General features: G+C 47.8%; 1 protein-coding gene across 2 annotated transcripts in view; it reads right to left on the bottom strand.

Moving 5' to 3' along the window:
* ARPC2 (actin related protein 2/3 complex subunit 2) overlaps window positions 1–14,903 on the bottom strand; it is a 33,920-nt gene continuing 19,017 nt past the window's right edge. The window contains exons 7-11 of one of the 2 annotated variants that reach the window (XM_077829430.1): window positions 11,203–11,329; window positions 7,538–7,638; window positions 7,062–7,162; window positions 4,508–4,637; window positions 1–451 (exon numbers count right to left, since the gene is read on the bottom strand). In XM_077829430.1, the coding sequence (XP_077685556.1) occupies window positions 4,520–4,637; window positions 7,062–7,162; window positions 7,538–7,638; window positions 11,203–11,329 (447 nt within the window). In that variant the 3' untranslated portion in view covers window positions 1–451; window positions 4,508–4,519. The remainder of the gene's footprint in view (window positions 452–4,507; window positions 4,638–7,061; window positions 7,163–7,537; window positions 7,639–11,202; window positions 11,330–14,903) is intronic. The other variant, XM_077829431.1, reaches the window with a different exon arrangement.

The following is a 14,903-nucleotide window of genomic DNA, read 5'->3' as shown; positions in this document are numbered from 1 at the left end:
TTAAGATAGAAAGATCTCCTTTATTAATGAACCCCAACAGTATTTCTTCAGATACAGGAGTTTTGAACTCAAATACTCAGAAGAAAACAAGTTAATATTGCATTATTCTCATAAGAAATACTGCAACTCATTACCAGAAACATATTGCAAAGCAAAACAGCTTGGAAAAAAAAAGAAAAAGAAAAGAAATTAAACTGATCAAAATGGAATTAAGGTGGTTGTTTTTTTGTTTGTTTTTTTGAACTAGTAAGTCCTTGCAAGCACAGCTCGTTTCCGCAGATTACTTCCCAAACTTGTACAAAACAGAACCCGATTGGTTGTATTCCTTAAGAGCCCAGAGAGGTGCAACATTAAAAGCTACGATTATCAAGTAGCAAGTGCTCCAGCCTTCTGACTTCAGCGGCGGCCTCCGCCACACCCCATGCGTTAACGGGATGCGAACGTCTTCCCCCTGTAAGGAGCAGAAGGGCAATATTAGGGGTATTCTCTTGCCAAGTATCGCACACGTTACTCAGTCACAGTACAGTTCCACATGGACATCCATTGTGCTCCCTTTCAACATAGGCGAGACAATGCCGTTTGGGGAAGGGAGGCCGTGGAGAGGATTTGGGGGAGTGTTTTCAAGGGGGAGCTCAGCAAGCTGAAGGGCAGGCTGTTCCACGCAAGAGGGGAAAGAGGAGGGGGAGAGAACTGCAAGGAGCATGGAAGGAAATGAGAGCAGATACGTGGTCATGGTTATGGAAGGCCTGGAAGAAGAGGACAAGGAGCAGAAGCCAATGAAGGGACTGGAGTGGCAGGAGGGGAAGATGCCTAGCCTACGTGCACACGTCCCAAGACATAGGGTGACCAGCTGCAGAGGATCAGTCACAGTCTGGTTTGCTTTCCTTGGGCAGTTTGTTGCAAGAGGGTTCAGTGGAGGAAGCCTCCATTCACCAGAGCCAGACGGATACGAGCATGGATGACAGCAAGGCACCATGCGGGTCTCTCAGAACCAGTAATATTATGACCAAGAGGGTTTCTCTACACAGCAACGTAAGCCATGGGTTATAGTGGGACTCGAGTCAGCTGAACCCCGCAGGAAGCCTGGGCTTGAGCGCCAACACTGTATTGTAACCCTGGGTTAAGGATTTTCTGACCCAGGCTCGAATCTAGGGCTCTGGCCTCCACGCTGCAGTGCACAGACCAGGGTCAAAGTAACCTTATCCCAGAGTGCATGGCCCCCCTCCCGGCCTCCGTGTCGACACTCTAGCCCTACAAATGTGTGGCACTGTGGGAAAACTCAACTGCCCACCCTGTCTCCTCACTGTGACGGTGCTGCGGACAGGACTCAGGTGCTGTAAGGAGCAGGAGTTCATAAACAGCGTAATTAGCTCCTTCGGTGGCTGTCCCCGTAGGATGACTGCTGCCCGGGGAGGCTTTATACTGAACTGATTTGAGAACTGGGCTCGCCAGCTCCAGGCTGAGTCAGGCCGGCGGGAAAATGCCCAGGGGCATCTGTTCTGAGGATAATTAGGACATCAGTCTCCAGGGCCATCAGATGATTAAACTGAAACTTTGCAATGCTGAATGTTTAAAATGGGTTGTTCAATGAAGGGGTTTTTGGTTGGTTGGTTTTTTATTTATTTTTGTCTGTTTTGAAGTTGACATAAGATGTAGGTTTCAGAGGAAAAACACTCGCACATACCAGCCTGGCGGCTGCCAGCTACAAAGCAGTGAAGTGCATCCCCTGGGCTTGGGGAGCAGTGTGCTCCAGCACCCCTCCGAGATCAGAGGTGGATTACGGTTTTGTGGGGCCCTGGGCCCGAGCAAGCGGCTGTTCTCCCGCCCCAGCGCGGTTGCTGGGGAAATGGGGGTTGTGGCACAGGGGCTTGTCCTGCCCCCCAAGTCCAGCACTCCTGCCGGAGAGCAGGGTCGGGGAGTGCCAGGTGAGCGGGCAGGCGGAGCAGGGCATGCCCACTTTTCCAGGCCCCCCGGGCACTGGCCCCATTGGCCCAGTGACTAATCCACCACTGCCTGGGATCCCTTATTCCTGTACCTGCCATGCCCCAGGAGGCAGAGATAAGGGATCCCTGGGAGGATGTGGGGAATTTTGGGGCTGACTCCCACTCAGCACCCTGACAGTGCACACTAGCCAAGCAGCTCTGCATGCACAGCCCCAGGGAGTGGGAGCAGCCAGAGTGTTGGGGGTCATCCTCCCCTGGCCATGCTGAGCAGGGAGCTCTGCCACTCCCTCTCCCTGCAGGGCAACCCAGGCAGCGCGCACCAAAATCTGACTGTGCTCTTGTGACTCAAGCAGCTCTCTTTGCAAAAAATGTCTTCTGATAGGTCTCCACTGAAAACCCTGCAGGCTCTCTGGTAGCATGCTTGAAGACCAGTGTTCAGCAGACAATGGGTTTATATTGATCTCAGCTGTTATCTTTGCAAATAGACGTGTGGTTTCCATTTGTAAGCAAGTGCAATAGATTGCATCACAGACTGTTAGCATGGAGAGGACTAAGGAAGTTGCCCCAAGGAACTCTGGGATACAACTGGAAGAACTGGAGCACTAGAATGGGTTTCCTAGGGAGGTGGTGCAATCTCCATTCTTAGAGGTTTTTAAGGCCCAGCTTGACAAAGCCCTGGCTGGGATCATTTAGTTGGGGTTGGTCCTGCTTTGAGCAGGGGGTTGGACTAGATACCTCCTGAGGTCCCTTCCAACCCTGATGGTCTATGAGTCTATGAATTCTGGGACCCAAGTCAAGCCGGGGCTGCAAGCATACACAAAAGCAATAGGGCTCGAACCCTAGGTCCCAAGTTAACATGGGCTCGGACCCTCCAGCCCTGCAGGGTCCTGGGACCCTAGGTTAACACAATTGGTGTGTGGAAGCAAGGGGGGTTAGGTTTGAGCCTAGGCTTACGTTGCTGTGTAGACATACCCCTAAGAGGCTCCAATGCACTGGACAGATGTGACATGAGGAGGAAGAAGCATTTAAAAGTCATTATCAATGCCCCAGCTGTGGCAAAACTCCCCTCAGAAATGCACCAACTACCTTCTGGGGGAGCGAACACAGCAAACACCCGCAGCTAACTGGGACCAAGCAGTTCTGCCCTCTGCCCTCCCCCAGGCAGGCCCAACAGCACAGAACCGTTTTGTAAGAGGAGAGAATTTTCTATCATACTAAACCCCCCAGACCCTGCTCCCGGCACCTGGAATTTCCCCAGTGCAAACCGTTAACTCAAAATGAATCAGTGCGTGACACCGCAGCACCATGGCGGAGGCTTTAAGCTACCCACGGCTGCCGAAGGGCACGTGGAAAAGGCTGAGAAGGGCGCACCTAAACCACCACCACCACCATTAGTAGTGGGCAATATTGGATTAAAAATGAGCCCGGCCCCTTTTCAGTAAAGCCAGCTACAGTCTGAACGTTGAGAGCGGGCAGAGGGCTGTCTTGAAAGCCTGCTGGGACTTGCACTATCATCTCTCTAGGGACGCAACATTTCTGCATGTGGTTCTTTTGTTTCTTCCTGGTGTTTTGCTGTTCCACACACCTATGAACACATAACAAACCTGAGTGTTTCCATGGCAAGACTCCCTGCATGGCTGAGCCACTTCTAAGGCCCCCCAAATATCATTCCTCTCGCTGGAACAATCCACTTCTTCAGAGCGGCCTCTTACTCCAGGTGCTTCAATGGACACACAATATTTGCACTGGGCCCAAAATCTGGTTTTTGAAGATATTCTACAAGGCTTAATGGAAATTCCAGACCCACTGGACAATCCCCAAAACAGTCACTCATTGCAGACCAGTGCTAAGGTGAAACTGACATGTCTATTTTCACAGCCCAAGCTGAGTGAGGTGCAAAATGTGAACCAAGCGCAATTAGTGTTAAGTAAATGAGATTAAACCCTCCCCCTCATTTTTGCACCATTTCCACCAGCCCCAGAGATTTTATACGTTGCTTTTCAAAGTATGATTCATAGCCAGCAATGTCACTTTAAGGGACAGGAGAGGCACAGATCACTTCATCAGCCACTAAGATGTGTTCAAGGATCCTGGATAAGGCCGAGGGTCCCTGCCTAGAACCCCTCCCGTCTTTAACTCCACTTACTGCAAACGATGCCTATTTCAGAGCTGTATGTCTACACCCTGCCAAGCTCTGTCCATCTCCGGGTTCACACACACACCCCGACTGGCTGGACCCAAAGCTCACCACAGCAATATGTGCCTTAGGGACAGTTCTCTGTGACGGCACTGCACGTGACCTGTGAACCCCCCCAGGGCATTTCTTCCGACTCGCGAGGAGAGATGCCATGACAGCTGGCACCAGACTAACCTGCTGCTCATGCCAATTACTAGTCAGTTCCTGTACAGTCATCCTGCTAGATAAGCAAGTAGCATTAGAACAGTAAATGGAACATTAACGGCAATTTGGTACTATCTACTTTCAAACCCCCAGCTTTCCTGACTAGCCCTTAAGAGGACTGATTGCTGGCAAGAAGACCGAGCCAGCTGCCTTTCTGCTGTACCTATCTGCTGTTTCATCTCTTGGCCTCAACTGCTCTGCCTGTCAGCCTTTGGCTCTGGACCTTGACACCTGTGCGGGACTCTGTCTGCTGAAGAGAGTCGCCAGCGAACTGTCTGGCATGGAAGAGGCTCCTGCAAACAAGAAAGCGAGCGGGGAAATAAGCGAATGAGATACGAGCTCATCTTAATCCGCTCCCACATTGGGGTTATGCTCTTGTACCCAACCCTCCATAGCTCACTCAACCCCCAGCCCCCTTGCTCACCATCTGCCCTGCCCTCCACCAGGACAAACCTGTTCCCTCTCTCTGTGGGAAGGGCTCAGCGATGGATGCCAACGTCTTCCTCATCAAGAGGCCTAGTCCAGCTGAGAATTGCTGTGTGGTTTCTCTATGCCCCTCCAACAGCCTTAATCCAGATTTGGTCACTCTGCCGTATCTAGGGGGAGAGGTAGTTCTGCCCCCATCCTGTCTAGGGATCAGAGGCAGTAAGCTGTGACCAACGGCTATCCCATATTATAATAGGGAAAGTTAATATGCTTCTGGAAATGGGCAAGATGTCCTAGCTCATTCTCCTTTGGGCCCTAAAGCAGAGTTTAAACTAACTAAGGAGATCTGAACTCCAGCCCTGAAAGGGCCAAACTTATTGATTATCATCAAAAACACATGCAAGAAGCTTCCTCAGCACTCAATTACAGAACTGCTTAAAATCCTTCCCTTCAGAGCCAACGAACACAACCCCCCATGCGCTAGGACTGAGCTCCCAAACTGTCTGCTCTTTAACAGCAAAACAGGGCAATTTAAGGTACTTACTGAGGTCAGTCAAGACAAGAACTACCCGTTTAAATGGAGGCAGACAGAATTTTAGCTTTCCCCCATCATCTAGGCTAGCCAGGTGTGAGATAAAAGCCTTTATTTCCCTTGAAAACAGGCAGTTAAGTGGGATTCACACACAGAATAGCTGCAGGTGTTGGGCTTTAACCGAACTGCAGGCAGGTCAGCCTTTCCCAATTCTCAAGGCTGACCCTTCCCCCTCAGAGGTTCCAGGATTAGCTGGGGAGAGAGGACCAGTGCAGACTTACAAGAGACTGTCACAGGATTATGCCCTGATGCTCCAGCCCTTCTTGTCTGAATGACAGAATCACATCTATACTGTTGCATCGTAAGCTAACGGCTAGTTCTCACGTTTTGATTTTCTGGGATTCTCTTTTGCTCACAGGGCAGCGGAGGCATAATGCAACTGCTAACATCTACCGTGCGTTCAATGCTGAGAGCGCTTTACAGCCATCCTCCACCTCCTGCAGACGGCGGCGGGCAATGGCACCATCCCCATTTCACAGAAACGGGAACAGAGGCAGAGCAGCAACTTCACTTGTCCAAGACCACAGAGTCAGTGTAAGGGAAATCCAGCCTTGGGTTCCCCAGACAGGCTCCAAGGCTCCCAGCCGGAGGGAAGAACCTGTCTGATACCTGAAAATGAGTTTGTTTTTCAAATGCAGGCGTGAAGGAAAAGTCTGCCACTCTGAGATTTGAGTTTAGGTTCCGTGAAGATTTAAAGGTGAAATTTGCTAACTAATTAGTCCGCAGTCAGATCCCTTAGTTAAGGGTGAATGTTTGAGCCAACTTCTTAGCCTGGGATGGGCTGGCCCGGCCCGTGAATACTTTTCACCGGGTTTATAAACTATGCATGTGCCTAGTCCACATTTACGTTCCACACTTGAGTGGAGCATGGATGAGCTCTACTGATAGATTCTGAAGGGAGTTGCCGAAATGTGAGAATATCTAACAAGAGGCAGGACATTCAGAGTTAAGTTGACAGCATTTAACACGCTACTCTTCTGCCTTAAGGGTGACAGTTTTAGGGATGAGCCGTCAGCCTGTCCTCAAAGTTTCGATTTTCTCCTAACAATATTTAAATATGGAGGAGAGTTGCGTTTAATTTAACAAGGTTTTAATTCTAGGTACAAAGTCAACCCCACAATCTGGAGAATCAATGCACTTTCTCTCTGTGAAGGAAAGGCCCTGGAGTGCGTGTTAGACTAGCTACTGCAAAAACTCTGCCAGCAGAGAGCCATGCTAGCCCATCACTTGGGATGCTTTGTTCCGCACACTTCAGCAATGCCGTTTATACAACAGATGCTATATACAGAGGTATCAAAATGCTTCCTGTCTCCAGATCTGCTGCCTTCCACCAACCCAGATCTACCCCTTTCAGAATTGAGAAAATGCCCTCCTGGGAAAGGCAGAGTGCACTTTACAAATAAGCTGGATTATTAAAAAAAGAGAAGGTCAGACAGCAGAAGCCTTTAAATAACCAAGCTTGTTAAAGAACATCATAAGGTTCTCTATTCTACTGCCCTCTTCCCAGGGCTTCCTGGGCTCTGGACAAAAGAATTCTACTCCATTTTATAACCGTGCTTACTCACCAGGAATGCCTTTCCAATGTGCGCTCACCATGCAAAGCTATTGAGAACCTCTCCAACACACACTGTACTGGCTGTGACGTGACCTGTGTTCACGAGACTCTTACAGGCCCACGGGTCCCGGCTTTGATACTCACGTGATTGTTTTCATTTCCTTCTTCTCCGCGTCTGGACGGGCACGGTTCAGCACCTTGAGGAAATCTGACGTTTTTGCCCTCATACGCGTGTGAATATAGGCCTGGGTTGCATTACAAAACAAACGCTGAAGGTTCCATTCGCACACTTTGGTTTTCAAACATCAGCTGGTATCATCCTAACAGGACTAAACCCTGAAACCCGAGGGCTGGCCTGAGGGGTGGAGCGCGCATGCTACCCTGCGGGGATCACGGACAGAACCGAAGAAGAGGGCAGGGTTTAAAACGTGCCCCCTCTGCAGACTCAATTCCACATTCAGGGATTATGCAGCACGTGGCATTTCCGAAGGGCTACACGCTATGCTCTCAGCGTTGGAAGCACGTGAAGCAGAGAGGTGGAGATGAACTCTGCATTTAAGACCCTCCCCCGCCCCTCCAGAACCCAGCGTTACATGAAATCAGCACAGTCCCCGCTGTACCTTGGAGCATTTGATATGATAGTGCAGGTAGTCCCGGAACGTGTGGATCAGGTTGATGGTGTTGTCCCTGGCGGCGGGGTTGGTATGGCGGGGGAACAGCACTGGAAAGATAAAGCAACAGCGCAATGAGTTTTATTTCCGACCCAGGCTGAGCACCAGCTAGGAAGAGTGGCAGAGGCAGACACACCCACGTCTCTCGGATATGAACAGCTACTGAAGAGCTGTTTGAATACATGAGCCTTAACACACACGAGATCCATGCAAGAGCCCTTGCCTGCACCATATGCCTGAATGGCACTTGGAATTTTAACACAAGGCTTAACAGCACTGCTCCAAAATTTGCCGTCTCAGAGTCACCCATGGCAACACTGACAGCTGTACGATCTGATAGTCTGGTTGACATAGGTGACTGGAGTTAATCTGAAGATGATCACATCGTTGTACCTGCAAAAAGTACTTCTCATTCACTTTTCCTAAGCTAGACGAATGTCTTTCAACAGACACCTTAAGAGGGCAGAGAGGCAAAATAAACTAAAAACTGGTCTGTTCAGTGAATGAAACATGGAAAGAAACCTAATCCCGCCTGTCTCTTCTAAACTAGTAACAAAGACCCCATACATATTTTCTACTAATGACAGAGCAGAAATCTTCTTCCTGATCTAATGCACAGAGAAAACCTCATGACCATGAAGATTTAAGAGGCCAGGTAGAGAACGTGTGATTTTACATGGCAAATCAATACTGTATTCATGTCAGAATTCTACCCTTTGACATGACCCTTGCTCATCACCAGACCCTGCCAATCACCCCACCCCCAACTACAAGCTGACAGGGCAGATACACTTGGACAGCACCTTGGGAAGCCATCAGGTGCTGCTGATTGCCCTGTCACCGCTGAATATAATCTGCTAAAACCCCGATGCATCCGGAGGAAAATAAGTGTCCAGGATGAAATTTTGCATCCTTCTGCCACAGTACAAACAGAAGTGCCTTTCACAGAAGGCAGGTCTCAGCACTGCCATGTGGACTGTCCGCTTGCTGGATAAGCCAAGAGCTATTAGTTACGCCGGCCCAGGAAGCAAGGTGCCAACTGTGAGTGGCAGACATGTACAGTTCCAAGGGCTGTTATTTTGTGGGAACAACTCAATTACCATTCCCAGGACTGACAGGCCTCTGGCATGGGGCTAATTTCACAAAGGGGCAGTTAAATCTGACATTGAAGAAGAGCTGCTCACACATAAAGCCTGTGATCTAAAGCGAGTTGCAGAGCTCGTGCATGGTCTAAGATCTGCTATTACATTGTGCTCCCATATCACTCACGAGTTGCCGGATGTCTCTGAGATACGAATCTTAGCTCAGGACTCTTGTACAGACAGGTATCACAACAACACACCAGTATGAACTTCGCTTTATTCAGCAAAGGGAGGCAACAGCATCTGTGCGTCCTACTCTCAAACGAGTGCAAGAAAGGGTGCTCTGAAGTGAAAAGCCTTAACATACTGACCCACTTTTGTCCCAGTTTCATCTATTGACTAAAAGCTGTAGCCAATCATTAACTGCACTTGTGGCTCATTCTTAAAAATGTTCAAGAGGCCAAATAACCGAACTTAACCAAACGTATTGCCTAAGGACAAAATAGTACCATGAAAAAAGGAGACAAATATCCTCCTTCTGGAAAGCAATTCTTATCTCGCAGGACGTTCACCTTACACCAAAGGTGCGCTTTGGAAATATGTATTTATACTAGCTATATTTATAACATGGTTTTACAAAACGTTTCAAAACTTTCTGTATGTAACAAAAATCCAACCCGCCAGTTTGTACTTGTTGCTCTGTATCTTCCTTCTCTCTGTTTTGGATACTAGCATCCCAGGTACTGGTCTGTGAAGTTACATCCCTACACTTTCCCTTATCTCGTTTCAAATATTACATCCCAAGTGCTGATGAGCCATGCCAGGACTCCCTCACTGTCCTTGGCACAAGGTATTCATGCATCTTTGCTTTGACAAGGTTCCTGTTCTCTAATGCCAAAGCTGATTTCAGCTTTGCCAAGTGCTGGGGGATACCTGTCACGCGTGAACAGAGCTGTGGGAAGATCCTGATCATTCAGTTAACAACTTCCCAAAGCCACATACATAACGTACATTCCGTCAATACCATGTGCATAATGCCTATCAGTATGGCGCACTCTACGCCTACACCTAGGTATTGGTGAACACCTCCATATTTTTATTACTGGAGTCTTGGAGAGCAGTCCTCACTTAGGCCTGTCTGATCCACGCAGGGCAAGAGTGCCCAGCACATAAATCAGAGCCCGGTGCCAAGCATCACAGGAAAGGATTGGGACAAGTGTAGCAGAGCATGCTGCAGCTCAAGAACCAGGTGTATTGTCACAGCTCTCATGGAGAAGTCTGCACAGTGCCTGCTTCCAGATCTACCACCAGCCGATACTAACAGCTCCTAAGTCATGGGCAAAGTTGCCCAAAAATGGGCTGGAGGGCATACTATTCCAGGGGAGTATCTAGCACCATGTGGTGCTTTGCAAATATTAACTAGCCCTCCCAGCACCTGGCAAGCAAGTATCTCGGCTTTACAGATGGAAATTAGAGGCAGAGCTCTAATGATTTGTCCAAGACCAAAGAGAATGCTGGAGAGCCAAGATGGAAGTTTCAGGTCCCAGCTGTGCATTCAGACCATGCGTCTAATAGAACATTTGCAACACACACATTTGTGGCCAAACAAATTATACAAAAAATATGCACATCTTTCCCCAAATGAATAACTCAAAGCTATACCCCTGGTCATCAACTGAACCTGTATTTTCAAAATAACACGATGCATCAAATCATAAAATCTGTTTCTATTTTTCCCATTATTTAACATGCTTAATGACCTGGGCTATCAAATGATTAACCTTCCCCTCTCTGTTTCCTCATCTCCTGTTACAGAGAACAAGGAACACTTTGAACACAGAAAATGGATGTCATTTATTTTTATCAACAGGAGAGGAGAGATGACAGATGATGATGTGATATGGACTTCTGTTACCCCCAAAACCTCTTTTCAAACTACAGGAATTTCATGTGTCTCTCTCCACCCCAACTGAGGAATATTCAGACAGGTTGTTGTTATTACTACTACTGTATATAAAGTTGTGGTGCACCACGACAACGTGACATTATCAGCATGCACCGGAGCCAAGAATTGCGAAGCAAAAACTCGGAACATTTTCCCACGCTGCTCTGACCAATCTGCATCAGTCTTAACTTGCAGCATTCCTATTTCAGTCGTGAGCCACAGACTGCCCATCTTGCTGAGCCATTCAATGGTTTCAGGCTGGGAACACGTGTCCAATAGGGATTGTCATTACCAGTTGCGTGCATGGCACTTTACGGCCACGTAGCAAGACAATTGTCCAACGTTTACAGGATGCCTAGGCTGGAAGGAGTGTAAGACTCACTGCCCAGAGGGACAGGTACCTGGTCCCCTGAGGTGAATGACTGCTGCATCAATCTCTGTACTGCATCCCACTCCATATGCAGAACCATGTCACGAGGAGTTTCACGGTTTCACTCCCAGTCTCAAGCAATGAGACAGCGTGGAGCAGCTCTCCGCAGTGAACGCTGGAGGACAGGGATAAATTGCCCTTCCTGGGCCCAGCTTACCAAAGGTGATGTAGCCAATGTTGTCACCTACTGCTGCGTCCGTGTCTTTCAGTTCAAGGGGGGGCTCCCTGTGGCTGAAGAGCACCTGTGGAGCTGTGTGACTGGCACGGCGGCCTTCCTTAAATTCCTGAGCAGAGAAGACAAAACCAACATGAATTCACTCAAGTGTAAGACAGGCCAAACGATCCTGCTTTAAGTGTGAACACTGGCTTCTGAAGCCCCCTCACCCCCCACACACGCAACATGCCCATAGCTCCCACTGTTCCATACCGGACATTAGAACCCAAAATCTTTGACATTCGAAGTGCTGACTTTAATGTGCCAGCCTTCCCTTACAGAATGTGAACAAGGATTTTTCCTTACAGGGGATAAGAAATATTTAGTTCAGTGGAATCAGAGTCCTGTTACACCAAAGATTTCCTAACCCCATGTGAGCTTCGTTTATTAGATTAAAACCTTGCCAAATTAACCAACAGTAACACAAGCTCAGATCAGGAACATGAAGCTTAGGAGTAGAAAGCATCCTACTTCACACAAAACAAACAGCCTAAAATCATAACATGAGAAGAGACGCTGAAGAGCAGTCACTAACAAGGGTCATTTGTGCTTTCCCAGGCGAGCTGCTTCTGACAGCATCAATTTCATTGCAAAATTGTTTCCTTCTTTAGGACACAAGAGAATTAAAGAATTTAACTGCGAATGACATCGCATTTCATGCAGAATATGAGAAGTATGTGAAAGAACAGGTACCAATTGAAACTAAGCCTTAACCCAACACTAACTAGGTGAAACTCAGCCAAATGCTACTAGTGATAAACTGCGGGTTACAAAATGCGAAATCCCCTAAGGTTATAACAGATGGGAGGCTGCTGGCAGGATGTTCCCCATATGGGCCCCAGGGCTCTAGTATCTCTCTCTCACCATCCTGCAAAATAGCCCAGATTTGTCAGCTTTCAGGGCACGTTTGTTTCATGTGCCCTTTGACAGGAGGTGGGGGTACTGGCTGGTGTATGAAGAGCAGCTACTTGGCAGAAGAGCTGACTGAAACATGTATTAGTTTGGTAATAGGTCCTCGTGGCGTGCTCACGTTATATATGGAGCATTTTCATGATCCTAACTTGGAATAAAATAAGCGAAGAAGTGATGTGTCCCACAGTTCTAACATAACAAATATACAGGTGTGAAAGACCTGCAGACACCCTTTTCAGGCTGAGAGGGCCCCATCTCCTGACCTCACCCAAACCACGTAGTGCTGTTTTCCTTAATTAACCACACACACACTACTTGCAGCTTCACCCCTTCACATGAGGTACCTGCACACTGCTAACTCAACACGTAATGTATCACACAGATCGTTATCAGCTGTCCTTCCTTAGCTGTGCATGGTCTTCAGTGTCTGAACTCTCACCCTCCATACCCGTAGCATGTTCCTTGCTCTAGAAATGGAAGGAGACACACATGCATCCCTGATCTGGGAGAGTTCAGGTAGGTTACTAATTAATCTACCGGGGCAGTTTATTGGGATTTCTCTGTATTAAACTCTACAGCTTTGACTTCCAACTGCTAAGGCCAATGGATAAGAGAGATCAAAGAGCTTCGCCCTGGCTGAGCTGGTTAATGGTGGATTCTCTCCACGAAAGGAAAGCTCGGTTGTAGCTAATGTTCGACCCAGCCACATTACATAACTGAGCAGAGGGAGGGCAAGAACTAGAGGAACGTGTTAGCATGACTCAGAATGGAAATTCCTGTGGTTTGAACAGCAAGTTTTTAGAAGCTTTAGAGGGTACAGAGTCCGGAGCAGCATCCCCTGGAAGGCTCACTGCAGCCCAAAACCTGTTTTATTAACTCTGTGGTTTCCCCTCATTTCATAAAGCTGAAATTCAGGGACCCCAGAATCAGCGTAGCACTGTGCACTTAGAGTTGGGAATTTTGACAAGTGCTGGGGATTTCACGTTTAAAGCAGATCCTCTGCTCTTAACTCATGCCACAGCAGAGAGAAAGACACACAGTGCAAGCTAAGAAGCCAGCATCAGCCTTTACTCTGGAACATGCTCGCTGACGTGGGCTGGAATGAGTCTTACACTACTAGGCCATCACAAGGTTAATACTTGTTAGCTGGGTTTCACCCTGGCCAGCAGCCTAAGCTGGCACCTAGCTGTTCTCTTACTAGACTGGCTGGGTCCTCCTCCCTCCTAGCTCTCCGTGCAACAGGACATACCAGAGCACACTGCTCCACACGTCTTGTGCCACTACACACAGGCTGCCCCCTGCTGAGGCATTATGGAACAGCTGCCCAGATTCTTCCCAGAATGCACTGACTGGCAGCACCACGGGCATGGCTGGATAAACGTACCCAGCAAACGGCTGTGGTGGGAAGAAAGCTGGTGCATGGCTGGTTTAAGTGGTTTAGATAAGCATTCTGAACGTGCAGACAGAACGTCAGACGGACGAAACTTCAGCCTGCCAAACTCAGAAAGCAGTCACATAACATGCAAATTGTTTCTGAGATAAGAGAAGAACTCTAGTTTGGCTAAGTGACAAGTACGATGGGAAAAACAGTCTACAAATAATTTACCTTTAAGATTGAGATGAAAAAGCACTTATCCCAGGCTCTAAGCATAGTCTTTCAAACACACACACAAGCAATACCCAAAAACCCACCAACCCCTCAAGACAGCGTATTAGTGCAGACTAGGGCAGTTTTTAAGGTGGAACACATTTCCAGAGACTCTCAGAAATACAGGCCTGGAAGGGACCCTGAGAGGTCAAAGTCCAGCCCCCTGCACTGATGTAGGACCAAGTAAACCTAGACCATCCCGAACAGGGTTTTGTCCAACCTGTTCTTAAAAACCTCCAGTGATGGAGTTCCCACAACTTCCCTTTGAAGTCTATTCCACAACTTAACTATAGTTAGAAAGTTTTTCCTAATATCTAACCTAAATCTCCCTTGATGCAGATTAAACCCATTACTCCTTGTCCTACCTTCAGTGGACACAGAGAACAATTGATCACTGTCCTCTTTATAACAGCCCTTCACATACCTGAAGACGTATCCAGTCCCCCTCAATCTCTTTTTCCAAGACTAAACATGCCCAGTTTTTTTAACCTCTTGTTATAGGTCAGGTTTTCTAACCCTTTTATCATTTTTGTTGCTTTCCTTGGGACTTTCTCCAATTAATCCGTATCTGTCCTAAAGTGCAATGCCCAGAACTGGGCACAGTGCTCCTGCTGAGGCCTTCCCAGTACTGAGCAGAACGGGGCAATGATCTCCCATGTCTTATATACGACACTCCTAGTAATACTTCCCAGAATGAGATTAACCTGTCTTTGGAACTGCATCACAGAGCTGACTCTAATTCAATTTGTAATCCACTATAATCCCCACATCCTTTTCAGCAGTACTGCAGCCTAGCCAGTTATTCTCCATTTTGTAATTCTGCATTTGAGCATGAGCATCCTTCCTAAGTGAAGTACTTTGCACTCGTCTTTATTGAATTTCATCTTGTTGACTTCTGACCAATTCTCCAATTTGTCAAGATCCTTTTTAATTCTAATCCTGTCCTCCAAAGTGCTTGCAACCCCTCCCAACTTGGTGTCATCTGTAATTTTATAAGCATCCTCTCTACTCCGTTACTCAAGTCATTAATGAAAATACTGACGACTACCAGACCCAGGACTAACCCTTGCAGGACCTCACCAGA

This window comes from Eretmochelys imbricata, chromosome 11, assembly GCF_965152235.1.
Source record: "Eretmochelys imbricata isolate rEreImb1 chromosome 11, rEreImb1.hap1, whole genome shotgun sequence".
NCBI classification, from domain to species: Eukaryota; Metazoa; Chordata; order Testudines; family Cheloniidae; genus Eretmochelys; species Eretmochelys imbricata.
This window is presented reverse-complemented; position numbering and strand designations above follow the sequence as displayed.